The 26,793-nt window shown below is 48.3% G+C and overlaps 4 protein-coding genes across 4 annotated transcripts; 1 reads left to right on the top strand and 3 right to left on the bottom strand.

Annotated features, from left to right (window-relative positions):
* Positions 1-1,557: 1,557 nt before the first annotated feature.
* Positions 1,558-3,090, top strand: N7517_009570 (uncharacterized protein; the record flags this gene model as incomplete). Its single annotated transcript, XM_056727293.1, has 1 exon — positions 1,558-3,090. The coding sequence occupies one exon, from the start codon at positions 1,558-1,560 to the stop codon at positions 3,088-3,090; it is 1,533 nt and encodes a 510-aa protein (XP_056575865.1).
* A 389-nt stretch (positions 3,091-3,479) lies between these two features.
* On the bottom strand, positions 3,480-8,203 carry N7517_009569 (uncharacterized protein; the record flags this gene model as incomplete). Its single annotated transcript, XM_056727292.1, has 4 exons — positions 3,480-6,277; positions 6,421-7,381; positions 7,434-7,613; positions 7,673-8,203. The coding sequence occupies 4 exons, from the start codon at positions 8,201-8,203 to the stop codon at positions 3,480-3,482; spliced, it is 4,470 nt and encodes a 1,489-aa protein (XP_056575864.1).
* A 2,328-nt stretch (positions 8,204-10,531) lies between these two features.
* N7517_009568 (uncharacterized protein) lies at positions 10,532-12,258 on the bottom strand (the record flags this gene model as incomplete). Its single annotated transcript, XM_056727291.1, has 4 exons — positions 10,532-11,397; positions 11,457-11,852; positions 11,913-12,114; positions 12,169-12,258. The coding sequence occupies 4 exons, from the start codon at positions 12,256-12,258 to the stop codon at positions 10,532-10,534; spliced, it is 1,554 nt and encodes a 517-aa protein (XP_056575863.1).
* A 9,092-nt stretch (positions 12,259-21,350) lies between these two features.
* On the bottom strand, positions 21,351-26,282 carry N7517_009567 (ATP-binding cassette glutathione S-conjugate transporter YCF1; the record flags this gene model as incomplete). The annotated part of the gene is made up of 6 exons (XM_056727290.1): positions 21,351-21,614; positions 21,671-21,762; positions 21,826-21,894; positions 21,951-22,105; positions 22,163-25,920; positions 25,995-26,282. The coding sequence occupies 6 exons, from the start codon at positions 26,280-26,282 to the stop codon at positions 21,351-21,353; spliced, it is 4,626 nt and encodes a 1,541-aa protein (XP_056575862.1).
* Between the last annotated feature and the right edge of the window lie 511 nt (positions 26,283-26,793).

Below are 26,793 nucleotides of genomic sequence, written 5' to 3'. Positions count from 1 at the left end.
TTCGACTGACCACGTAGGTGCAAGCCCATAGTATGCGCATGTGCGAGAGCACGAGAGAACAATTCGGCGGATTCTTGTCGATCTCCAGAGAATTGGGTGAATAGTGAGACTAAAGCGAACACTTGAATGAGCACCGTTTTGTCTTTCACCAGACCTAGTGCCAATGATGTTCTTATTACTCCAAAGAGAGTTCGAGAAAACTCATTGCGGGATAAAACATCCGTCTTGGGCAGTTGGAGATATTGTATCGAATTTGGGCTCACACAGGCAGCGAAGCATATTGCCTGTGATAGCAAGGCCCACTCGGGGGAATCAGAAGGCGTGCTTTGATAGCTTTCATGGTCCAGTATTGGAAACACGGGATGGATATGTTCAAGATAAATGTGAGTGAGGCCGGCCAAGTCCTCTAGACCAGGAAGAACACTCAGACAATGGTCCTCCAAGTGGGGCAAGAAGACTGAGGATATCAAAGGATCCGGTGAAGTGATGAAACGTGATCGTGACTTCTTGACTGCGAGTCGGGAGAATCCACCACTTGCTCTCGAGGATTTGTCGGAGAACCAGACACCAACATCATGTTGCCTAGCGGTTCCAGTGCTCGTACTTGGACTTGCAGCAGCAAGCAATGTACCTTCGGGATTCAAATCTCCAATAAACCGAGAGCCCCCTCTAGATCCGCATACGCGGGCTGTTCTTGTCTAACTGCATCAGTGTCGCCGGTGGGTGATGTGGTCGTATCAAGAACTTTAGAGCTTAATGACGACAGGGGGTGATAGCGCCTGTCGGCGTGTGTCCAGGCGATAACATTTCGAGTTCTGATGGTTGTATAGGGTTCTCCTGGTGCGTACAGCGCCTCTTGCGTTTCCGGCAGTCTTGACAAGCATGGTGAGTTTGTTTGCGCTTTTGAGGAAGACCACTAGCTCCAGTTGCAACAAATGTGAAGGCTGGCCTCTTCTGCCGATGACCTCGCATCTTGAAATTTGTGGATCCTTGATCATGCAAAAGAAGTCTATTTCCAGCACATCTAGCAACTTTGACCGAATTTGTTTTCCCGCCTACGGAAGAGTCATGAAAAAGTCACGAAAATGGATACTCCGCGGCTATAAGATACGGGAAGCTCTCCTAATTAGGCCATTCCGCCAAAGTTCGGTGCGGGATGACTACTTCTTTAGGATACTCAAGGTAGCGTATAACAATGATTCCGCTGTAGGAGTTGTATGGGATATTTAAGAAGCAGCCTATCTGCAGCAATTTGAAAGCTTTGACTATTGATTCATCTGAATTAACTAATATTTGCATCCACTCTGCAATAGAGGATGAAGCTCTCTAGTTCTCATCTTAGCCCACCTTTTACAGGTGAACTAGTAACTTCCCAGGTCACCCCGGCAGTTCTCGATTTACCACGTGGGAAAACAAAGCCATACTTCCCAAATGAGCAACTCCGCCCATGTCGTTGTTTGCCCTATCGCGGGGACCCCACGGGGAGACCCGGACAAAATTCTCATAAATAGAGATCAATCCCATTCTTTTCTGATTTGTGTACATCTTTGACTCGCAATGGCTATCCTTAACATTGATCTAGATTGGCAGCGACACAAATGGCCACTCTTCTATTGCTTTGTTTCACTCTTCGGAGCCTTCTGTTATGGCTATGACACCATTTATTACACTGGCATCCAGGGAATGAAGGCTTTCATCCGCGACTACGGTACCAAGACTCAGGATGGAACCTATGCCCTCGAAACCACCTTTTTGTCTGTGACTGCGTCGGTGATCTACGCAGGAGAATTCGTTGGTGCCCTGATGACCGCCCCAATCAACGATGCATGGGGCCGCAAAGCAGTATTCTACTCTGCTTCAATCTCTATCATTGCAGGTGCTATTGTTCAACTATGCTCATTCGGGATCTATGGCGCGTTCTGCGCCGGCCGAGTTCTTATTGGGCTAGGAATTGGTCAATTCACAGCCACTTGTTTGATCTATATCAATGAAATCGCCCCGGCCGAAATTCGTGGACCTGCTCTCATGTCATTTCAATTCATGCAATCCATCTCCCAGTTGATCGGAGCTTGCATTACACAAGGCACACAAAGCATCGATAATCCCACCTCTTATCGAGTTCCCATGGGACTATTGATGGCGCTTCCGGGTGTCATGATGATCCTCCTTCCATTCATCCCGGAGAGTCCTGTATGGTGTGTGTCCAAAGGTCGACATGAAGCTGCTGAGGCAGCTCTGCGAAAGATCTACCGGATGGAAGGTTACAATCCGGCGGAGGACCTTCGAATTATTCAAGAACAAGTTGACAAGGAGCGCGAGATGGAATCCGAATCCTCTTGGTCATCACTCTTCAAAGATCCAGTCGAGCGGCGAAAGCTTATCTTCTCATGCGGCGCCATGTTCGTACAACAGATCAACGGCATTCAGTTTTGGTATACATACGGAGTGGTGTTTGCACAGTCGATTGGTGTCGGCGAGCCCTTCACCATCAACACTATCATATACGTTCTGCAAATCATCACAGTCGGGATTTCAGTTACACTCGGAAACAAAATTCGCCGCCGCACAAACTTGCTAGTTTGCACTGTCGGGATGCTATGCTCTCTAGTTGCAGTTGGTGGGCTTGGTACGACCCGCCAAGGCGGAACTTTCACGCACAGCGTTGGAATTGCGATTGTTGTCTTCGCTTATATCAACATCGTCTTCTTCAACTTCTCTATTGGCACATTGTCCTACACCATATCTTCTGAAATGGCAGTTGGCCGAAACCGTAACAAGATTACTGCATGTGCCATGGGTGTCTTCTTCTTCACCGTCTGGCTGATCACTTTCGTCTGTCCTTATATCTACTACTCGGCCAACTTGGGGCCTATGATGACTTTCATCTTTGGTGGAACCAGTTTCATCTGCTTGCTATACATTTGGTTCTGTGTTGGTGAAACAACAGGTCGTACAAACAGCGACATTGACCAGCTATTCAAAGAGAATGTCCCAGTACGCCAGTGGCAAAATCACGTTCTCGAGCGAGAGTATGGCGCAGAAGACGACAAAAAAATATCGTCAGTTCAGGAGATTGAACACCCAGTCTAGATGCTTGCTTTGTTTATGGCCAGTTTTGAAGAAATTAAATATGCATCCTGATTTCATTGCCCTTCGAGCCCTTCTATTTACTAGAATTTCTTCCAGGTAGATAGATAACTTAGCGTATGCATAACGAACGCCTCCTTTATATCCCAGGTTGTATATAGATGAAAAAGAAAGTAATTGAAAGACATGAATAAATTTTCGCTGCGAATGTCCATTGGAAAAAAAAGATATCATTACAAACGACTCCGCAAAAAATGCAATAGTGAGATGAGCATAGAGAGTAAACAGGTACTCATATCTATGGCCCATATGAGAGCAGAGTAAATCAGTGTGAGATACACTATGAGATAATCACAACATGGGGAATGAGAAAAGCGCAGTGGTGCATCTCTCTAGACGCCCTTGGAAGTCACGTCTTTGTGTTCCTTGTCCTTCTTATCTTTGCCGTTATTCTCCTTCTTTCCGTTCTTGCTCTTAGCCATCTCCTGTTTCTCTCGCCTATGACGTTCGAAATCCAGGGGCACATTTGCAAGTCCACGGGCACCAGTGCGTCGGATACGCTGTTCGGTGCGGGACATTGGTCGGTCCGGGGTATCAGGAGCATAAGCGACCTCGTAGCCTCTGGCGGTGCGATTAAGTGTCAGACGCGGGGGTACATAGGATGTTGGCTGGGGGATATTCCGGGCGTGATACTTTTCCAGGACCCGGGCAATGGGGTTCCAGTTTGGGTCATGCCATGGCTGTCGGATTTGGCCAGTCCAACCGTCGAAGATTCCAGGGCCGGTCCTCAACTTCTCGGCCAAGATCCGTGCTCGGGACAGGGCAATTTCGTCCTCGTCGACTTGGCGAGACCGTTTCAGTCGAGCTTCCTCGATTAACTGGAGTTGCTCTTCGGTCAGACGCTTCGGCTCGCACAAGGCCTTGGCTCGTGCAAGCTTTTCTTCTAGCTTTTCCAAGATCGGGAGCTTCGGCATGGGGCGGTTCTCTGCTTTGTAGACGGAGAAGTTGAAAGGGACATGTTCTTCCGCTGTGGATACCTTAGGCACCTTAGTACTCGGGCCCTGTTCCTCCGGCTGGGGCTCAGTCTGCTCATCCAGCACTCGCTTCTTTTTGAGGACTTGCGACTCCTGTGGTGTAGGCTTTTCCTTTTCGTGTGCCTCTTCAAAATGCACGGACCGTTTGAATGATCCATCAGCCGCTGCAGAAAGACCTTTTCCTTTCAGCGAGGAGCGCCTCTTGTGCTCATTGAATTCATTTGCATCGGTGGCTTCATGGTGTCGTTTCAACGACCCTTGCTGTCTAGGCGCCACTGAGGGTTCTGGGCTTTGGAACAAGGGCGTTGGCGGCTGAGTAGTCGCCGTGTCAGGAGAGTATGCATTCGATGTGGTGTCAAATATTTTAGGCTGGCGAAGTGCTTCAAAGAGAGTCCGGGGAGGCGAATAGGCCGTCGCTTGAGTGTGCGACACAGACCGACGCGCGCCCGAAACTGGAGCGGATGCGTTGATAGGAGATGGGCCAGGTATTTGAGCCTGTGCAGGTGCAGAGTGGCTGAATACTGAAGTTTCACTCGGCTTGGGCGCAGTAGTTGCTGGTATATCCGCTTTCTGGCTTGGGTGCGGTACCTCGGGAACTGCAAAGATTGAGTCGGGGACTGGGAATTGGCTTGCAGCCGCGCTCGAAGGCCCTGAGGTGGTACTAGCATTGTTCACTGAGAACGGTGAGAAGGGCTGCCCGAAACCTGACGCAGTTGCAGGTTCTTTGGCTACAGTAGTCTCTGTGGCTTTAGTGGCTTGGAATGGAGATGGAGCAGTAGAGGCAACGTTATTTCCCAGACCTGCAGCTGGGAAAGATGGCGGAGCATTTGGAAGCGCAAAAGGATTGTTGAGTTCAATCGATGATTGCTGGGGTTTGGAGTCGCTTTTGAACATCGTAGACTGAGTAGCAGTATCTGCAGCAGGCTTTTCCATCTCACGGCTTGCGTTTGCAAACATGGACGTCGAACCAAAGGGATTGGCCCCAGACAATGTGGAAGACGCGAAGGGGTTCTTGGATTCAGTCAATGATGTAGAAGGCGAGGTACTGGGCTTGAAGAGCGTAGATGGCGCGGTAGTAACTGTTGCCGGTGTCTCCGTTTTCTGAGCTAACTCCGATGGTTTGGTGAAGGAGAATGGGGATGGCGCAGTGAAAGAGCCCGCCTCATGAGACGAGGTGCTAGTGGGCTTGAATAGCGTAGACTGCGCAGGAGTGGTTGCCGCAGGAGTCTCCGTCTTTTGGGTTGACTCTGATGGCTTGGAGAAAGAGAACGTAGACGGCGCAGTGAAAGGGCTCGAGGCGGCGGATAGCACAGAACCAGAGCCATTCGGGAACACGGGGCAGGGTTTGTCTGCAGTAGACGATGCAGGAGGGAATATGCTGGGCTGTGAAAATGCAGGCGCAGGTGGAGTTGTTGTAGATGTCTCCGTCTTGGATTTTGCGTACACTGGTTTTGAGAATATGGACGATGAAGTAGAGGCGAAAGCGGATGGTGGGGGCCCCGCGGAGCTAATGGATGGGACAGCTGGCTTGTCGGCAGTGTCAGGCTGAGAAGGGGGCTTTGTCTGGAAGAGCGAGAACGCCACATTAGTGGTCGGGGTAGAAGCGTCGGTCTTATTGCTTGGCTCGGGTTCTTTTGGAGTCAAGAATGGATTTGGCGAAGAAGCGAAAGGAGACGGCGCTGTGGGGATGGCAGAGGTGGAGGGTATCGAAGTTGCGAATGGATTTTCGGATGGAGGAGATGGCATTTTAGACGGCTGAAAGGCCGCCGCGAAAGGATTGGGCGGCTTTGAAGCGGCGGGTGGCGGCTTTGACTGGAACAGGGAAGGCGAGCTTGCAGGAGTAGATTGTAAAGATTTCTGAGACTCAGAAGCGATTCGGAATTCGGAAGCAGAAGTATCCCGAAGAAGAGTATTGTGTGTTTCAACCACAGGTGCGGGCGTCTGATTATCAATATCACTCACGAAGAGATCCCCATCTTCAGCCTCAGCCTCAGGCAGGGTTTCACTCTTTTCAGGCAGCTGAGAGCGATCAATCATGCCCATTCTTGCGGATTCTCTGATGTTCATGCCGAGAATGATGGCGACAAGACTACGTCCTGCACGCTTTGACTCCACATAAGTCTCAGAGAAAGAGTGGTCAGATGAAGGCGCAAAGTCTGGAAAAATGTTAGTCGTAAAACAAAGAAAGAGGAAGAAATGTGATGGAATGTATCATGAACTTGGGGCGATGGAGAGGGGGCAGGGAAATGAAAGGAAACGAGATTCAGTTGAGACGAAGTTGTCGTTTGGCATCACTTACCAACAGAGTCTACTGGCCGATCACCCCAATTGAGATACAGTCCACCATTCGCGTTCTCCACAAACTGTAAGTCCTGTGAATTGCAATATTCAATTGTCTGCTCGTCGTCATCGAAATGCAACACCTTGGTTAATTCCTCCACAGTCCAATGGTCGTTTTTGGATTGCTGTGACAGCGGGGTCCGGCAGTAGGCTTTCCAGATTGCACGGATTGCTGTCTGACGAATGTGGTTGAAGTACACCTCAGCCACACAGGCCATCAGATACGACACACTCGGGGAATTGATTATGTTGAAGAAGCGAGCGTAGAATCCCTGGGCAACTGCGTTCGTTCGGCGAGAATCCAGAGCACCTTGAGGTTCCCATGTATTACAGGCAGCGGCAAAGAGTTCCAATGCCACCTGCACGCGAGGTGAAGAGAGTAGGGCAGTTGGCCATTTCTGGACACGGGCTTCCAGGTCAGGCCGCTGGTCATGGATCGAGAACAAGATATGGTAAGCGCGGAACTCATCCTCGTTGGGGAAGTGAATACGCTCGCGGTTGTCATCGTAGTAGTACATGAGAGAGAGCATAGTGTTGTTGAGCTGCTCACGCTCTTGGTGGCGGTCGAATTGCTCCGTGTTCGCCGGGTTGGAAAGAAGATGCAGGGACACGATATGGAATCGCGCAATTCTTTCTAGACAAAGTACCGCTGTCTTCACATCTTCTTCGTGTGTAAGTTGCTGCACCGAGAAGTCGTTTCGGATTGATCGTGTCCGATTCCAGACGAACATGTGGATGGTGGCCAATGATTCACCACCATTGATAACATAACGAATGAGATAGTTCATGGTTTGCAAAAGTGTCTTTGGTGTCCGGATATCGGAGGGCAATTGCTCGTCGTTTCCAGCTGCCGCACGCCGAAAGCGTTTCACCATCTTGGTTTCCATGATTTCTAGCTGGTTCGTTGCAGGGTTATGATACTAAATTTGGGTGTCAGCGTGGCGTCAAAAATAGTAATCGGCGCACCATTACCTTTTCACACTTGTCGACTGCTTTCTGCACGATCCGCTCTACTCTCTCGAAATCAGGGCACATGCCGGTACAGGTACCCACAGGTGTGATGGCCTGGTTCAAGGAAGTCGGCTGGTTTGGGTCCGCCATTTGCCCATCTTTAATCGCCCGTTCACGCTGTCTCACTTGATCAATTTTCAGCTGCAGAGTTGGTTAGCTCTGTGGTCGTGTTGTCCATCTTCGAGAAAGGGCAGACTGACTTTGTCAAAGCGTTCCTGGTAGTTGCTCAACGTTGATGCATGCTCCATGGACGCGGCAAGATTTGATCCCCCACCAACAAATTTTGTCGAGGATTGTTGTTTCATATTGTTCGCGGGTTGGGCGAATGGGTTTTTGGCGACGTTCGAAGCCGAAGCACTGTTTGTGACTCTGGAAAACGGAGACTGCTGGGCGGGCTGAGCGCCGAACGGCGATGCGACAGGTTTTTGTTGATTTGGTTGCACAAATGGTGAGTTGACAACACTAGGCTTGGGGCCCTCTACGGGTTGTTGGGTTCCATGCAGGATGTGGCTTGCAGCGCCTGCGCCGCGCCCACGGCCACGAGCTGTCCATGTCGCTGACCCTCGTCCACGCCCTCGAGCCCTCGCCGCGCGGGGTGCACCTGCCCCTCTCGGCACATATGTTGACGTATGTCCAGAGTTCACACCTCTTCCCCGTCCGGTTGAGCCTTGCACGCCCGGCGCGCCTCCCCTGTGGCCGCGGCCAGCAGAAGGATTGAACGGGCTAGCCATCCTGCCCGCAAAGAGCGGAATAAACTGGATAGGCCGCCGCCTCTTGAAACAGCCTCCGTGCTCGCTTTATGGCCGAGTTGATTTCGGATTTTCAGGTGGATAACTCCGGAATGCGATAGGCGGCAAAGTCGACTGCGCAGAGATCTGGAAAGATATTTGCTGTTTGCTGGAGTTGGTTCGCCGAGGCGACAACAAATAAGTCAGCCCATGTTACAAAGCCATGAGAGAATGGCCAGGATGGCCCAATACCACACAGAAAAGACGGCGGATGAATACAAAGAAAGGCCGAAGGACAAAGCTGAGGGGTTTAACAGACTCGGTGATAGGTATTCGCGCTACCTGTCAGTAAACTCACAAGTATTTTCTCTTCGGGAGGATGTACGAGCGACCTTACGGACTTCTCGCCTTCGGTATTTGCGATTGATGGGGTTGTTCAAGCTCGTGAATCGTGCGCGTCGGAGTTTGCGATAGTGGCGTGAACTGGAAAGGCGGCACCGGTTAATCAGCCACACAGCAAAGCGCACATGAGAATAAAACCGAATTTAAACGCGTAGTGAGCACAAAGCGATTGAAGAGGATGGAAACGCAAGTTCCGCTGTGCTCATGGAGCTTCAAGCTGAGCGGAGTGGCTCCGCTTACTCCGCTGACCAAGCGCCTAATCGGGCGGGCGCGCGTCCCGCGCTTGCGTCTAATTGGCCGCGGGTGGAGCGAGTCATTGACTATATTCAGGGCCAATAGTAACAATAGGATGTATGTATTATTGATTAGAGCTGTCATTTACAGCATTGTATTCTGTAGGCAGATATCCACCCCAGAAGGTCTGGACCTGGGGGTCTCTATTCATCTGGATTTGGGGCAGATATTGCGAACAACATATGGACCGACGGGTGAGTTTCGAGCCTCTAAATCGAGTATAATAATCACAAATTTATTGAGCGCAAGAAGAATTGGAGAGTCTTCGAACTGAAGGGAGAAATAGAAATCTAGTAGAAAGACAAAGGCATCTATGAAACCACCACGTGTATAGTCCATCAAGTATTTCATATAAGACTAACGTCTATACTTCTGTCCAGGTCTGATGTGGCCCAGTGGGTGACCAAGTTCTATATAGTCTATTTCCGATACATCATAGTGTTATAGGGAGGCACGAGAGCTATGTCGAATTAATTCAATATCTACAAGAAGCATCGAACCCTTATGCAGCCTCTGTCTACGACACTATATTTAAGATGAACATTACGGTGTCTTTTTAGGTGTCTTTTTCTCTTCCTGGCTTTATAGTTAGAAAGCTTGAAGGGCAGTACAAAGCACAAAACGTACAGATGCCGATGTCCGAGGTTGTACATGGAAAAGTCATTTTCACCAATTGAGACTAGGGAAGATATCTTAAGAAAGACACCTAAGCGGAATATCAGAGAGGACCTCTGAAAAGACCTCTGAAAAGACCTCTGAAAAGACCTCTGAAAAGACCTCTGAAAAGACATCACGAGGCCACATAGGCGGGCAACTATTCTTATACGTATTCAATGTATAACAAGGGGTTGGAATTAAATCATGTTGTTTGTATCAGACACCATCTGGGTGTAAGTCTTTCAGCTGAGGACTGGGTATAACATGGTTGAATACTAGTACCCCATAGCAAGATCTTAAGTTTGGAAAACGTTGAGGACAGGTCTACGGAGACGCTTAGGTGGATGGTCAAATATGAGATGAAATGGTTTGGTAGTTAAAAAGACTAGAGCTAGACTGTGAAGTTTGACAAAAATCAAAGGAGACTCGGTTGCATATTATCGACAGACTATTTTCAAGTATCTACCCAAATCTCATTTATCAACACTCCAAACATCCAAGTTGGAGAAACCCATATAGACAACAAAAGCAAAAGGATCAAGCAGATAAGCAGATCAACAGAAGACAAGAAGAAAGACGCGAAAGGCCAACACCAGAAAGATGAAAAGGTGAAACAGAGGCGAGACCATAAATAAAAATCAAAGAAGAAACCACAAAAAGCAAAGACCGGAATATAGATCACTTCAGATCAAACAGAACACAAGTATTTTCAAAAAGAAGAAAAGAAAAAAAGAACCAAACAGACCCCATTTGTACCGGCCTCTGAAAGATGACCCCAAATTTTTATATCAAATAATCCAAAAAAGAAAAAGAAAACACAACAACTCCCCTGGCAAAGCCTTATGATAAGCGCTAAGTTTGTTGGCCAGAGCCATCACTCATATATGTTCGTTAATACCCATATCCATACCCATGCCCCATATCATCGCCCTCGAGTCAAAAACATTCGTGACAAGATTCCCACTCCCAGTAAGTCATTTAGACAGTGTGGGAGAGAGGCAACCCATTAGGGTTTGGGTGGCCCAGCGATCCCGTGCGGAAAGGCAGGGATCGTTGGTGGAGGGAGTCCATGTGGGACTGTTGGACATGGTGATGAGACATGTCATGCATGTGCGATACCATAGGCATCTGGTAGGCCATTGTAGACTGGGTCATACCCTGGCTAGATACCGGTGTAGGGTAATCGACAGGTGTGAAGATGTTCTGGCGGAAAGACGGGGCCCAGGTGTCGTAGTGACCCGCTCGTGAGTGATCGGGTGTGGAGTTTGAGAAGGTGTTGTGAGCGGAGTAGTCAAAGGATGAAACTGAGACGTCGTGAGGGCTGATCATCTCTGCCGTTACGGGAGCGCTGAGCATGGGCTGCGAGAATGACTCGGTGTATTGGGGAGGTGTGGTGTAGTAGGGGCGGTCCTGGCGGGTGGGGTTTTCGAAGTTGAGAGGCTCCGCCATGGAGAAGCTGCCTGGGAGGGAGCGAGCTGATGGTATGTTATCGATGGATGTGGTTAATGAGGTAGATGCTTGCTCGAATGATGAGATGGGGGTCATTAATCCTTGGCTGATGTGCTCGGGCTCCTCAATGGTCACTGAGGCGGTGGAATCGTCTTCTTCATCGCCCTTAGGGCTAGGGCCGCGGTTCATGGTGTAGACGACCATATTGGCATCAACTTCACCTCGTTCGAAGCGCTCTTCCATCTTGCGAACCCGGAGGATCTCGTAGATGATCTCGACATGGGATGCGTGCTTTAAGCTCCGCTTAGTGTCGCCAGCAACATCTTTGAGCTTATCGGCAGTAATACCGTAAGCACCGAGCTTGCGGATAATGTGAAGCAAGAGCTCAATGCGGTCTATTGAAATTGAGTTAGCAAGTAAAATATGAACAAGTGATATCATAGGGAAATCATACACTCTTTTCTCAAGTGGTCAGGCTCCTTGTGCATAACACCGGGAGGCCACCACTCAGGCTTCGTCTTTTCTGGGTCACCGGTAGTACCGGGTGCGGATCCTGGTGGAGCCTTGCCACCGTTGTAAGGGTGTCGGACCTGCTTGCGAGGCTCGATGAACTTGATGAATGCCTTGGCAACCATGCGGCAGTTAAGTTGTTGGAAGTGTTTTAGGGCACCTTCATAATAGCCCATAACCTTCTGGGCGTCTCCGATGCGGAGAGGAACCATTTCAGTGGACCCGTTCGCAAACTCTTCGCTATCAGAGTCTTGCTCGGTCAGGCGATCGTCATAGGCGGAAAGAGAAGGAGCGTTGCCCTTGCGGCGTCTCACTCGACGAGGAGATGTGTCCATGGTTTCTGTATACTGTTATCAGTATATATTGGCCTTGAGAGTCTGGAAATGGGACTATGACATACGGCGAGCAGGGGCATGGTAGCCGATACGTTCGCCTAGAATCTCGAGGAAGTTCTGGCGGACTTCCGGGGTGAAGACGGTGGTGTTTTGCTCTTGAATAGAAGATGATTCATCAACCTTAAGCTTGCCATCACGATCGAGGTAAATCATAGCAAAGTGAGCGTAAGGAGGACGGAAGGATGCGCGGGAGGAGCTCATCATTGGCTAAAGCGAATATCAGTCAACATGAACCCATGTTACTCTAGAGGGGAAACATACAGGAACATCGCCCCATCCTGGGGGTCCTTCGAGAGCCGAGGCAGACCTCTTCATGGCTCCGCTTGTGGGATTTGGTTTACTGTAAACCATGGCGGATATATGTATAGGTGATGTGGATGAAACCAGGGGACGTAATCGTCTCGAGAAGGATAATTGAATCTCAGTCAAAGTAGAGTATCAAGATATCAGATATGAGAGTGATTTTGGTTCTGGATGCTGCACGTCTAGGAGAGATTGTTCTCTTTATAGATAGTATTGCTCGAGTAGCGGGGTTGCGATTTAGTCAGGCTACTAATTCTGTGGACTTGCAGTCAGCCAACTGCTGGGTATCTTCGGCAGCACCAGTCCGTCCCCGGGAGAGGTGTTCATGAACGGCGGAAAGCCCATTGCCGCTCCGGTACGGGAAACGGTAGGACAAACGCTGGCATTCGGACAACCGGGGTCCAATCAAGCTCTTGCAAACAGAACTAGAAATTGACGGGATGTACTCACACAGTTCGAGTTGACAATGTGCAGGTGTCTCAATGGGGATGGAAAGCGGATAACTGCAGGACAGTGACTGTTCGTAACCGGGATGCAGGAACGAAAGGATATGCCTCCACTTTTTGAAGTGAACGAAAGGTCGGATGAGAATAAAATATGAAAGATGATCAAGTGGGATGATCGTTTTAAATAAAAGCTGAGGGTGTATAGCCAAAAACTCAAGGGGATATGCAAGCCTTTTTCAGTTCTAGATTTAATGTGTACAGGTGACAAAAGCACTTTAAAAAAAAAAAAGGTGAAAAACCAACAATTAATCCAACAATTAATCCAACAAGGATGATCCTAGAAGCCGGAACCCTATGCAGCGAGATTGGCGCAATTCAAGGACATGCAGTAGCTTAGGCTTGGGCACCCGATCCAGGATCCCTGTCCCACTATTTGTAGATCTTTTTCTATTTGTTTTTTCCTTTTTTTTTCTTTTTGAATTTGGATTTTTATATTATATATTATTTTTATATTTAAAATATTCAATTCACTTAGAGTGGCGCCCATATTATCCACTGTCAGTTCAAAATACCTGGCTCAGATCTCGAAATCACTACCTAGGTACTCTCTATATGAAATATGTATATTATTATAAGGCAACCAGTAGCCTAGTAAAAAAGAAATATTAGTAGGTATGTTATTAACTCTATAAGCACTCGCGTTTAGCTGTCAGGCACACCCACCCCTCATTAGGAAGACGCACAGGCCATAATTGACGCCGTGTGCTATTCTTAATATGCAGATCGTATCGTCGGAGGTTCCGAAAAAGTAATTCGGGTTTAAATCTAAAAAGCACCTAAAACTGTACAATGATGCCTACACTTATATTACTTACCTTTTGATTAAATATTATCTGTAACATTTTCCTATTCTCGATCTTCGGATCTCAAGAACAAAGTGCCCCGACACTAGCAACCAACCAAATGACTGAATCCACATTTCCCGTTCTTCGTGAACCTATCAAGGTGTGGCTTCTACAGGGCCCAACATCCTGGATCCTGGAAGATGACTCGCCGATAAACTGTCACTGTTTCCTTTTTATTCCCGTCTGGAGCTTATTGCCGTAGATCTCCGTTCACAAGTTACCCCGGGTGTGGCAAGCCAAAAACGGTGGGTTTATGGAATCGATCTTGGCTTCAGCTGAGTATAGTCCCCCTGAGATCGGACCTTAGATCAAAATCAAAGTTGAAAGGGGAATAGAGTAACGGCCTGTAAGTACGACCGTAGCTCTCGCCTACGGTTTACGACTATAAGACATTCAAAACGCTCTAGGACAGATCGAGATAATAAAGTGTTTGGCAATCCTAATATCACGGCGTGATCTACTCCCCGGGGAAGAAAATTGGTTGCAAAATGGTTCGAGTAATTATGCCACGATGGGTTAGTCGTGGTACTTTTCGATCTCGGGGATCTTTTGTGACTTTATGACAGCCCAATCAGCTCCCGCGAAGCTAGTGACCATCTCCCCGCCTGGGTCCGTGCTAAGACTCCAGGGGAAAGGAGCTCCGTACCCAGGATGCTGTCAACGCGTCCATCTCCCGTTCCGGTGGATTACACTGGCGTTTATTAGGATAACCGCTACAATTTACACTGTGGATCTTGAACAAAGAAGATATTCAAAACGGCTTAAGTCAATGCAACCCCCCAAAAAAGGGGGGGATGAGATGATCTAAAATACTATACTAATATCTTGTCTACTATCTTGATGTAAAAGGGGAACACATCCATACTTCCTCGGTCCCACTATCCATCCACGCTATATCGGGGATGCAAGAGGCAGAGTTTTTTCTTTTCTAATGCACAAACAACTCCAATCTGATTGTGTACTTTGACCATTGTATCCATCTGATCGATCTCATCCCATGCAAACTACTGCTCCGTATCTAACCTTGTGGCATTCCAATTGCCGTGCCGTCCGCAGCAATAGTATTGAACTGCAATGTTTCTCGAAGGCAATACTTCCGGATGTGGCGAGCAAATTAGATTATACAGGTTACCGCCAGGCACATATAGAACAAAGAAGTATCATCGAACTAGACGACTTTAGGGCATCGGTATGGGGTACAAAATTTGTCATAATTTTATGTCTTGGAGGGCGCAAGACTCGCGCCACTAAACGAGGCATACTCCGGTATTTGAACCAGTAACTAAATCTACGGCTTCATCGATGACATCCCCGGAAAGTGTTTCTTTGTTTGTGCCCCCTCGCCTGTTCCCACCGCGGTTTTTTTGCTTTGTCCGTTTAGCCGCTGTGCTCTTAGAGTGGGAACTAAGTGGACTTCTACTATTACAGTCGGTTAGTTTAAGGGGAAAAAAATTCCTAGTTACATTTGAAATCACGGATTACTCCGAATGTACGGAGTACTATGATATTCAATATTTCAATTCAATTTGAATTAGCTTGGTCTAGGCTTTAGACGCACCCCCCCCCCTTTTTTTAATTATTAAAACATGTCAGAGATGATCAGGGTCCTATGCTTGGGGTGAAAGCTTCTCATTGGGCGCAAGAGGAGATTCCCACCTATGTAGATCCCTACGCAGACGCTCAAACTAGCCACAACGTGGCTCAGTTATTTTGAGCACTGCCACAGGGACATGGCAGCTGAAGTAAAATATCTACTTAAGGTACAGTAGAGAAGCATTCATGGATGTTCCCTGTTGGACCTTACATATTTCATCTACATAGCGATGTTGAAAACCTAAGACAAACGTCAGTAAGTTTGACAGCTTGGCATTGCCAATCCCTATCACACTAGTTTCAGAGCAAACAATTTACCAGCAATAATAATATAGTGACCGCCATTGCCGCTTACACCATGAAAAAAAAAATTTAACTAGAACGGAGTTGCTCGGCGAAGCAATCACCCTGAAACCTCAAAATGAGGCGTCACTTGGTTCCGTCAACTCGGCGGATATGTGACAGCGGGTGTGCACTGACGGAGGAAACTAAATTGGTGGGGGCTTGTGAAAAGATTGGGGATGACTGCGAAAATGACTCGATCGGGTAGGCTTGGGCTGATCTACACTTCCAAACGCCTTCCTATGTGTGTCCGTCACACATTTCTGGAACGCTCGAGAAAGCTTCCGGATTACAAGGACTAGGATGTCGCTTTGGGTTGCTTCACCGCTACAGGGGGGAAAGAGCTGAGAAAGTGTTCAAAGGAACCGAACCTCCGGGATGATTTTGTCGTACTTTGGTATCTATAGTTCACTTCGAAATTCGATAATCCAACTGTCGGTCTGAGAGATGGACATGTGGAAAGGGGGTGAGAGTGTATACGCGGGATATCAGCGGGAATAGCGAGACGGTGGTTTCGAGGCTGCATGATCGGTGTGCTACAAAGATACCGTTGAGAGGCAACCTGCTCCCATGACATATGGATATTCGCGATGACGAGCAGAGTATATTCCCAGTCAGGTAAGAGAGCTGCACTCTTAAAAGTACCCCTCGTATTAATAATATTAATAATTCAAGAAACGTCAGGGCCTATCAAATCAGTACCCTATTTGGATCTTCGGGACACACACATAAGCAGACAGACTAAAATGGCACATGACGAGTACAGGTTATTGCTCAAACCCGAGCCTCCGCACGCACGATCGATCAATGATGTACATCGATCGAGCACGATCGAACCGACAGAGGCTGGCTTTGCGTCATTCGGTGCCGCTTTGTCGGGGCGTTTGGGGCTGAAGCCGTGACCCGTACCTTTTTTTGAGGTCTAAAATTGGCAGGGGGCGGAAGCTCATGGTCAGAAGGACAGTGATATCCACACTTGTACTTTGGGCTTTGGCAAATAGTCCATCGATGATGACTCTTTGGAGCATCCCTCTGGTCCCAAATCCAATCTCGCTAGGACCATGAGGCCCAGGCTCGACCCCACCAAGCCACTGGGCTGGGGCGGGCCGGGGATGGCGGTCCGGTAAAACCAAAGCTGTCAACCCCCAAATAAGGTCTAGTTGATTCTCCACTATCCCAAGGGAAAGGTCAAAGTTGGGGATCATAGAGTCTTTTGACTCTACCCGGCAGGATGGAATTGATGAAGATGTCAATTTCGCTTTCGCTCAATTACCACATTCTATAACTCAAGGTTTCAGGAAGCGATATGGCCAAATGCGAACTATGACTTCAAGAGATCGACTTACATTTGTCCAGGGTCGTAAAACAAAAGTCCAATTCTCATGTGCCCTAGTGATAGTATTGTTGATCATAACCTCATTTTTCTTCAGGGCGGCCAATCCCAATGAGCGATCTAACCGAAGAAGGTCTGCCTATCCTATTGTAAGCAAAAATAGCATTACAAATAGGCATCCTGTGGTGGCTTTCGATAATTCTAAATGCATTCCAAATGGATATGCAATCTTTCTGTTCATGCCGCCTTGCAATAGATGGACAATGAGAACAACAAGCAAAAAGCAATATGAAAAGCAGAAATTTCTTTCTCCATCATGGCACGGCCCGAGGGGCCGCCCATAGTGTCCCTACAGGTCGGGGCAGCGCTACTGCAGTTCATCTATTATCTCCCAGTGTGTTGCAGATGGATAAAATTTCTGACTATAAACTTCGATATAGCTCCAACTGTAAAACTCATTACGTTAACCCCTGAGGCTGTCTTGATCTAGTCTATATATGATGCAGGAGTAACCTTGGCAGATAGGCGGCGCAATATCTTACGCACAATTCGTACTTTGTACCTAGTCAATCTGACCAGATTGGCTGAATTTTCTTCACTGCATTGTTCACGGTCCACTTCGCGGGTCCATCCTTCGGACTCGCTTAGCCTTGGTATAGTCAGGAGGCACCCTTGCAGCGGAAAAATACTCCGGTGGCCTCATTGTCTTAGTGGGGGCCAACGTGGAAACCATCTGTATATAATATACGACACCTGTAAGGGGAGAAATGCCACGAAAACTTTCTATCAAATGTCAAAGGAGAGGTTTTGATAGTTCCTAGATTGAGACTCCCGAAGTTTAGTAAACTCATTCAGTTCCATGGTTCAGGAAGAGTTACCAATCCAAAGTACCCCCAAGTGGGGTATTCTTAAGACAAACCTGGAAGGTTGTAGGTTCTCGGAGTCCCAGATACCTGGATGAGATGAATGGAGACAGCTCAGCTGTCCAATCCATTGGAGTCTTCTCATACACTAGAGGACCTTGCATCGTACTTTGTGTTCAACTTTCACTTATAGCCAATCATTACACTATTCCTCCGCATACTGGAACGATCTAGTTCCTTTACGTTCATAGTGTAAACTCTACTAACAAACTGTAAAATCTTCCCCGAGCCACTACTAACCCCGAACGCTTCCTGAGGAATCCACCATGGAACCTAACACTCGCGATCGCGTTTACAGCACGGCCTCCCTTCTTTTTCTTTGCAATTCCACTTTTCCCAAGCGACACGACATATCTCGTTCCCGCCCCAGTCTAGTCTCTAGTGTCCGCTTATCCCCGATCCGCGGACCAATACCAACACCGCAAACACTTGACCATTGACAATTTCTGTCCCCGTCACCTGCACAGACGGACAAATTGCCCGAACCAGCGCCCGCAAGATCGTCCCTGAGATCTGTGCTTGATCCCGATCGAGTGGTGACGTTAAAACGGATGTCAATATATAGACTTTTGAGGATCATCTGCTTTATTCTTCGGGATCCAGTGCGGTGAACGAACTGGAGCCCGATAAACCTAACAAGACCTCTTTCGCTCGTTCAATCCCACTTCCCCTCATAGGGCTTTGTGACTCTCTCCAACGCCTCCCCCGATAAGCCCCGATTTTCATGCGAGTCAGTGGCTGGGGAAAATGCGTGCTTGCGGGGCCGCGAGTGTTTGACAAATACTGCTCGACATCCTCATTCGCTCCATAATTAAGGTGCATGCCATTATTACTAACTACTGACTGTGGGCTTTTCTGCGTCTGTATATGGATTATGTAGTTTCTTTAACAGGAAAGACGATTACGGGCATGAAGGAGCCACTTCTATTCCACCCGCTCCATTAGATTGGCTCATTTTCGAACTTCTCGACGCAAGGAATTTACCCACTATGTTCCGTTCCGTCTGTAGACTTAATCAAGTGAATTAACCCCCGATAAGTCTTTTGAGTTCGAAGAATCTAAGCATCATAGCTGGATCTGGTATTTCCCCTCCCGATGATAGCCCTAATTCCCACTTCTTGTTGTGCCCTGAGGCGGGTCTTAGCCTTCGGGTACGGGAGAAGCGATCCTTAAATTCCGCCACATTGGTTCTGGGCAAAAATGTATGCATGGTGCATCGTGCATGAGATTGTCGCGGTGTGCGGTGGTCTTGTGGGTATATTCCCGTGGCTGGATCCCTTCCCCTCAGGGCTGAGTTCGATCGTAGGCTTGCAGGCGTTCCGGTTCCCGTTTCAGTGATAATTCCAGATGTTTCTTCGAATATATGTTCTATTACACTGATATGCAGATCATTCATGCCGTTAGGCTTTTTTTTTTGGGAATAAGTATAAAATAATACTAATCTCTTTAATATATCTCAGATCTATATCTGTATCCAGAGAGGGGAAGATGGAGCAGGTACCATGCACACCGATCTCACCTTGGTTTTCCTGGAAAAGACTTCCAAATTGCTGACTATAGTGTATGTGTAGAACTGGAACTGGCGCCGGTAGCGTGCATAGTGGATAGTGCAGAAGACAGTCATTACTCTATACAGAGACGGGATCAACTTCCGCTGGTCGCACAATCAGCTTCCAAATCGTCCACCGATGCACACTGTATATCAACGTACATGGTACTTTGTGTGTACGATCGACCTGGGAAGCGGGGATGACAGTCTTGGGGGTGACTCTTACCGGTTCGAGTGGAGGCGTCGGGCTAAGGGCCCAAAGAGGAAGTGGATTAATGCAAAGCATGACAGTGCATATACACATTCTCAAAAATAGCAAACAACGAAAATTCGCTTGGAAGGCTCAATTCTTCCCCGACTGGAGCTATCCGGAAACCTTGGATGTCCGTGCGAGATCTACTTTTGCAAACGTTACTTCTTTTGTCGACGTACACAACCTAGATGGGTTCGCGATCTCAAGATCTTGATTGTTGTCTTTCTGGTTGGTTCATCATGATATGGCCCATCGAACAAGATTAAGGAAGCAATGCAGCCCGTCCCCCGAAGCCCACAGGAGCATCAGAGATCAGTCATGCACCTTTTCGAAGTCATCCCTTGCCTAGAATCGAGATAGCTGAAACAGATTCACGCAGGTCCACGGCCAATTAGATTCTAGAGACAGGGAAATAATAATGCCATGCGATTAAGATCATTACGTTTCGTTCCACGCGAGAAATATTTTAGATATCCCTTGTGTTTCGAAATTGACTATGGAAAGCTCTTTAGATTAAACATCTGACAAACCGAAATGCTGACATTGCCCCTCCATTTGCCCTTAAGTTAATATTTCCCTCAAATATATATATCTTGTAGATCTTGTATCTCTTGTATTTCAGAGATTTCCAGAAGTACTAGAGATACAAGATATTCCAATTTGGGAAGATAGTTCCCCTTTATACATTTTCCATGTATAATTCCAACGACCGCGTGGAGAGTCTGTTTTGCAGACAGCAAGGAGGTGTGCGCCTCGTACTCCGTATACGTACCTAATTGAAATCGGCACGTCTATTTTTCTTCCGGGATATTCTTAGGATGTGACCGTCGAACCAGAGAGAAGGGGGGGATCATGTGGCGGATGAGGGCCTGGGTGCGTCAGTTTGCATCATTTTATCATGTCGAGTGTAGATGGCAATCTTAGCTTCATGCCCTGAATACACTAGATAAGTAGAACTTGAAATCTGTTATATTGCTGACCCGAACGCCTGCGATCAGACGTCCTGTGATGAGCAGCCAGGTGGCCGACCTTTCACCGCTACAATGAGTTGCTCGGATGGGATATCAAGATGTCACCGCCACGTTTAGTACAAGACGCTACTGCAGATAATCATCGATGGCTTTGGGGAAAGTCGTTAATTTAGTTTGACGCAGAGTTACGTTGGGGTCTAGACAATGTCCACTTTTGAAGGATTCTAGCTATTTTCCATAATCAGGTTATTCACATATATCAACACGCTGTGCAGGCCACAATTTGATCAAACTGTCAAGGCAAAAAAAAAAAAAAAGAAAAATGTAAAGGGAATCACTTTTTATCTGGTAGTTCGCAGGGTCAAATCCAATCGGATCTCGATACACACATCGAGGCAAACCATCCCAACATGAAACATAACAATAGACTCGAGGACATATTAACTTTTTTTTTCTCGGGGGGAAATTGAATTTAGCCACTGTTTATGCCCCCTGTCAGGGGTCCCCTGAACTGTGCAAATGAAAAAACTTTTCGTCAGTACATGTACATGCATATATGCACAGCACCCGCGCCACATTCAGGACTATTTAGGCGTGTTTGAGAACGGTCAACAAATATCTGTTGTCAACACCCATGCAAGTAGCACTAGAGCAAGAGCATCCGGGACCTCCTAGGATCGGCCCGAGGTACTAAAAACAAAACCCGGCCTCCCCGAGCCACTCAGAGCTGCATGGATGGGGCGGGTCCAATGCTGGCTGGCTGACCGATCTTTTTGTCATGAACAGGAAATGCGGGGATTTGAGGCCACTGCGAGCGATTGGATTTTACGCCATTTGCGAGGAGGCAATACCACCATCGCTGTCGAGCAGACCGGCCTCCTTGGCAAGCTCGTAGAATTTGCCGCCTCTCTTGATTAGCTCTGCAGGGGTATCAAATTCCGCCACTCGCCCCTTGTCCAGAACTACGATCCGATCCGAGTCAATGATCGTGTTGATGCGGTGCGCAATCGTGATGATAGTCCGGTCAGAGAAGATGCTGCTGCGCAGGGTGCGCTGCAGCAGCGCATCCGTCTCCACGTCAACTGCAGCCTATCGCCATTGTTAGCTGAAACCGTCATTCAGAAGTAAAGACACATCTATCTTACGGTTGCCTCATCCAGAACAAGGATGTTACTGGGTGTCAAAAGAGCGCGGGCGAGGGATACCAGCTGGCGCTGGCCTTGACTCAGGTTGGAGCCTGCGGCAATGTGTTAGTGGACTGTATGCCTTGGGCGATGTTTACATGCAGATAGTTACTTACCTCCTTCCTGGATCTGAGCATCCAGTTGTCCCTCCATCCTTGAGACATGGTCCTTCAATCTCGCGTGATCTATTTGTTGCAGACGGTTAGTCGCTGGAATGGAATAGGGTACAAGTTTGACCAACCAATAACGCTCCAAAGCTCGGTGTCATCGTGGACATGACGAGGATCCAAGTTGTCACGCAAAGTGCCTTCAAACATGGCGGGATCTTGAGGGATGATAGCGAGACGTCCACGAAGATCAGTCAACCCAATTGTGGACACATCGAGCCCATCAATACTAAATGTCTGTTAGCCTAAAGAGCAAATGCAAAAGGTGAGGGTGATATGTTCTTACTTGATATTTCCTTCAACGCCCTCGATAATCCGGAAAAGAGCCAGCGTAAGCGAACTCTTTCCGGCGCCGGTTCGGCCAACAACACCGATCTTCTCCTTGGGCTTGATGTTGAGACTAACATCCTTGAGCACGAGGTCAAGTCCAGGGCGATAGCGGGTGCTGTAGTTATTGAACTCCACCGCACCTTGAGCCGGCCAGCCGATGGCAGGGCGACGCTTGAAAATCACCTCGGGCGCCTCGCTCGGGAGATTGGCGTACTCGAGAACTCGCTCAACGGACACGATGTTAGTCTCGACCTCGACAGTCTGGCGGACAATCCAGTTCAGAGATTGCGTGATCTGGAGAGCATATGACATGGCCAAACCGACCATGCCTGGCGAAAGCTTAGTGCCAGTCGCAACGGACATAATGGCCAGTCCAGCGGACGCTAGAATGATGATCGAACCAATGAACTCAAGTCGAACGGCGAGCCAGCGGTTGGCACTGATGGACGGGAAGTAAGCCCGGAGATTAGCATCCATGCGCCATTCATTCTCAAGGGCGAATCGACCCTCCTGTCGGTAGGCACGGATGGTCGAGATGCCGCCCAAGGATTCCTGGAAGTGAGCGTAGATCGGGCTTCGGGTGACGCTGTCCAAACGCTTCAACTCGCGGGAGGTGCTCAGATAGTACTTCTGGTAGCTAAGGTAGATATAACCCAAAGGAATGATGAATATCATGAAGGCCGGGGTGGATGTCGAAATGACAATCATGGTAAATATCGCTCGGGCAGAGTTTGCGAACAACATGTTGAAAGTGCGGGCAAGTACCTCATCAACTCTGTAAATGTCACTAGAGAAACGGTTCAGGATGCGGCCAGATGGTGTGGTTTCAAAGAAGCTCATGGGGGAGCGGAAGATAGCAAATGCCATCCGCTCATGAAGTTTTCGAGACGCTTCGATAGAACAGAAAATCCACAGGATCAAGTTCTGCACAATAACCAAGAGAGATGAACCTAGACCAAGCGCCAAGTAGACACCAATGAACTTGCCAACTTTAGCATTCGTTCCATGGGCTTCGTTCCACTCAGTCCAGCGCTTCAACCAAAAGTTACCCACGACTTGAGCTGTCTGAGCAGCCATCATGGCAATCAAATATACCACGACTGCCATGACATTGCTATCCTTTGCGTATTGACCGTAAACGCCCCATTTCACTTTGCCTTGCTCTGAAACTTCTTGGGTCTGCTTGCTCTTGAGAACGTTCTCCTCATCTCCCAGCTTGCGCCGGGGACCTTGCCAGCTCACAGTGCTTGCACGGCGCAAGGTGACAGTACTGGTCCGTCTACGGGCCTCACCACCTCCTCCTGCCCTGATGGGAATAAGGTCACCAAGTTGTTCAACCTCCTCACTGTCCGATCCACCACCGTTCTGGATGATGGTGGTTGTGACTGAGTTTTCGGGGCTAGCAAGGTCTTCAGAGCCACTAGCAGTGCCTTCATCGTCCGAGTCAACCATCGTAGAGCGAACGAGATTAGAGATCTCCCCCTTCATGGCCATTAGTTGTTCATAAGTTCCTTTCTCAATGATGGTCTTGTCCCGCAGCAGGCCGATGAAGTCAGCCTCTTTGAGTACAGTAATTGCGTTGGTTGCAAGAATTCTGGTCTTGCCACCGAGGAGGCCAGTTTTGCCAAGCACTCGGTTGATAATGTGACGTCCAACATGCTGATCAACCGCTGAAAGAATATCGTCCAGAAGATAGATATCAGCACGAGCATAGACAGCTCTGGCGAGTGTCAAACGTGCCTTTTGTCCCCCTGAAAGGGAGATGCCACGTTCTCCGACTTCGGTCTGGTCACCATCAGGCAAGTTCTTGAAGTCATCGAGCAAAGCACAGGCTTCGACGGTGAGATCATAGAATGAGGGGTCCCACCGGTGTCCAAAGACAATGTTTTCTCGGACACTGGCATTCATGACCCACGGCGCTTGGGCGACGTACGCGATTCGACCACGCACGACCACCTCTCCCTGGTTCTTCCACAGGTCACCCAGCAATGACTGGAGCAGAGAGGATTTTCCAGCGCCAACTCGGCCAACAATACAGCTGAGCTCTCCCTTGCGTGCACTGAGATCGATGTTTTCCAGCACAGTCTCCCCAGTATGACGGTTCCAAGTAAACGAGGCATCGCGAACTCGGACAGACTCGTCACCGGGATGCGCGACGGGATCTTGGAAGACAACAGCATTAGTCTGCAGCTCCTCTGCAGTGAAATATTCTATCAATCGCTGCACGGCCACGGAGGATTCGATAATGGACGTAATGACCATAGGCAAGATAGAAAGCGGGAATGTGAGCAAGTTGAACAACGTCAAGGCAGGGAACACAATCTCAGTAGTCAAGGGTTTATCATTTGTCAACACAAAGACGGTGAATGTGGAGCAGGACACGAGGAAAGGGGTAGACTGCCAGGTAAAATTGGCAACGGATTGAGTGGCTCCAATTTTGCGGAGCGTGTTCAGCTCGAGATCATTTCTGATATGGCTAAGTTTGTTCATGAAGGCCGTGTTCCAGGCGTAGAGCTTGATACTCTTGATATTGTTCAGAATCTCAGTCATCAGTCGGGTCCTTGAGTCCTTGTTCTTCATTTGAATGATCTGCAACCTCTTCATCATCCGAGCAATGATGCCATTCAAAGGAATCATAAGAATCATAACTCCGATACCAGCAAACATGCTCGCTCCAACAAGCTGGTAAAGGGAGAGCATGCACAGTGTGATTTGGAAAGGTGCAGAGATAAGCTGAGTGCCGAACTGGGTCAGATCTGAAAGGCGCTGCTGATCAACCGCCATGTGGTTGACAATATCACCGGTCGTCTTTGCCGAGCGCCCTTCGTTTGATAGTTTCAGGGACTTGGCATAAATCATAGCAGTCAGGGCGGATTTGACTCTCATGCCAGTGTCGAAAGCACGCTGGAAATATTGATGGAGGAAACTGGTCTGGACGACAGAAACAGCGAACATGGACAAGGCGATGGCGACACCCCTGATGATCGGGTCCGGGTCCGGGCCCCGATACGAGTCAATGAAAGCAATGAGAAGTCGTAGGAGTTGCGGTTGCACAAAGGCAAGCATATCGCTTCCGGATTTGATTATCGCACCACGCATATAGGGGGCACCGAAGGCCTTGAAGAGCGCTATCCACAGAGATGGCTTCTTTTTCTCAAGCTGTTCATCCCATGCCTCCTTCAGGGCATTGCCTGTGGCTCGGGTGGTATCGCGACTGCGGAGATTCCAGAGATCATCTTGAGTCAAGTAGTTTTTGTATCCATACTTCATCATCGGGGTCATCCAGCCGAAGGTGAGAACCGAGAAAACATCGGCATAATTGTAGGGACACTCATCCTCGTCTCCCAGCGCATCGTAATCGCTTTGCTTCTTGGGCACGAAATACTCTAGCACAAATTCAAAGATTGCTAGTCCCAAGCTGACATTGAAGCAGACAAAGTAAGGGAGTTGGTCGATGTATTGCTTCCGCGCAATCAGGGACCTGAGTTTGACCGCATAGGCAATAATGAAGAAGAGCCAGTAAAATAGGACAACCCCATTGGGCTGTCTACTCCGCCAGTGTTCGAAATACTGTACTGAAGTTATCACTCCCAATGAGATGATCGTTAGGACCGAGGACCAGAAGCGAAAATCGGCCCAAAAGCTTTTGGGGTCTGATTCGACTTGGATCGCAGCTTGAAGAGCGGTGACGACGATGAGGGCGGCGAGAACGGCCTATAAGCAAAATTCCAGTCAGTACATTATCAATGACGTCCACGGGTGTGCGAGGGTGTCCGGCATGTACTAACCAACTTGGTGTAGAAATGCCAATTCTTCGATACGGGCTGCGGAATCCGCTTCCTCAGTAACAACCACAAGGCGGCGAATCCGCCCAGCGTACCCAAGACTGCCACTACTGCCACAGTCACGTCAAGAAAGCATGGCGTCAGATCGAATCTCAATGAGCTGATGGGGCCCCAGCCCTCGCTATCAGTACAGAAAGGCTGTCGCCGGGAATCAAGTGCCGATCCAAGGGAATGCAAGAGGTGCCCCGGGCGGGACGCCTCTAGTACCACCTGGGATTGGCCATCCAGCATTTTTCTTAGTGACTTCGTCCCAGTATACCTTTCTGTGCACAAGCAAGAAAAGATACGTTGGAGAACCTCAAAGGGAGAATGGAGGTATTGGTGTAAGAGCTAAGCTGCTGACTAAAAGCAAGAACCCAGCTCCACTTTACGACGGGGAAATCCCGAGTTCGGGGCTACTTACCGTGCTCATTCCTATGAAGTCGGACTTATTACATCGTACATGTACACATGGAGGCAGGGTTGGAGTTCTTGCATACTTGAGTAACATATTAACAAATTACTAGACCTTGGATAACCTCATGTCTACAAATTTTCCCATGCTCTCACGTGATCGGGAACGACGTAATCCTCGGGGATAAGCACGCACTAAGACCGATGCGGCTATTTGCCAAGGTTGGCTTATCAATTGCATTCTGCCAATGTTGGGGTTGGTGGCTTCTAGAAATGTTTATAATGCTGGTCATTAAGATATACTATGTGTGTTGTATTTGTATAGTGTGCACATGTAGAATCGTCTTAT

Source organism: Penicillium concentricum (assembly GCF_028827145.1).
Source record: "Penicillium concentricum strain IBT 3081 chromosome Unknown utg000004l_segment0_segment0, whole genome shotgun sequence".
Taxonomy (NCBI): Eukaryota; Fungi; Ascomycota; class Eurotiomycetes; order Eurotiales; family Aspergillaceae; genus Penicillium; species Penicillium concentricum.
This window is presented reverse-complemented; position numbering and strand designations above follow the sequence as displayed.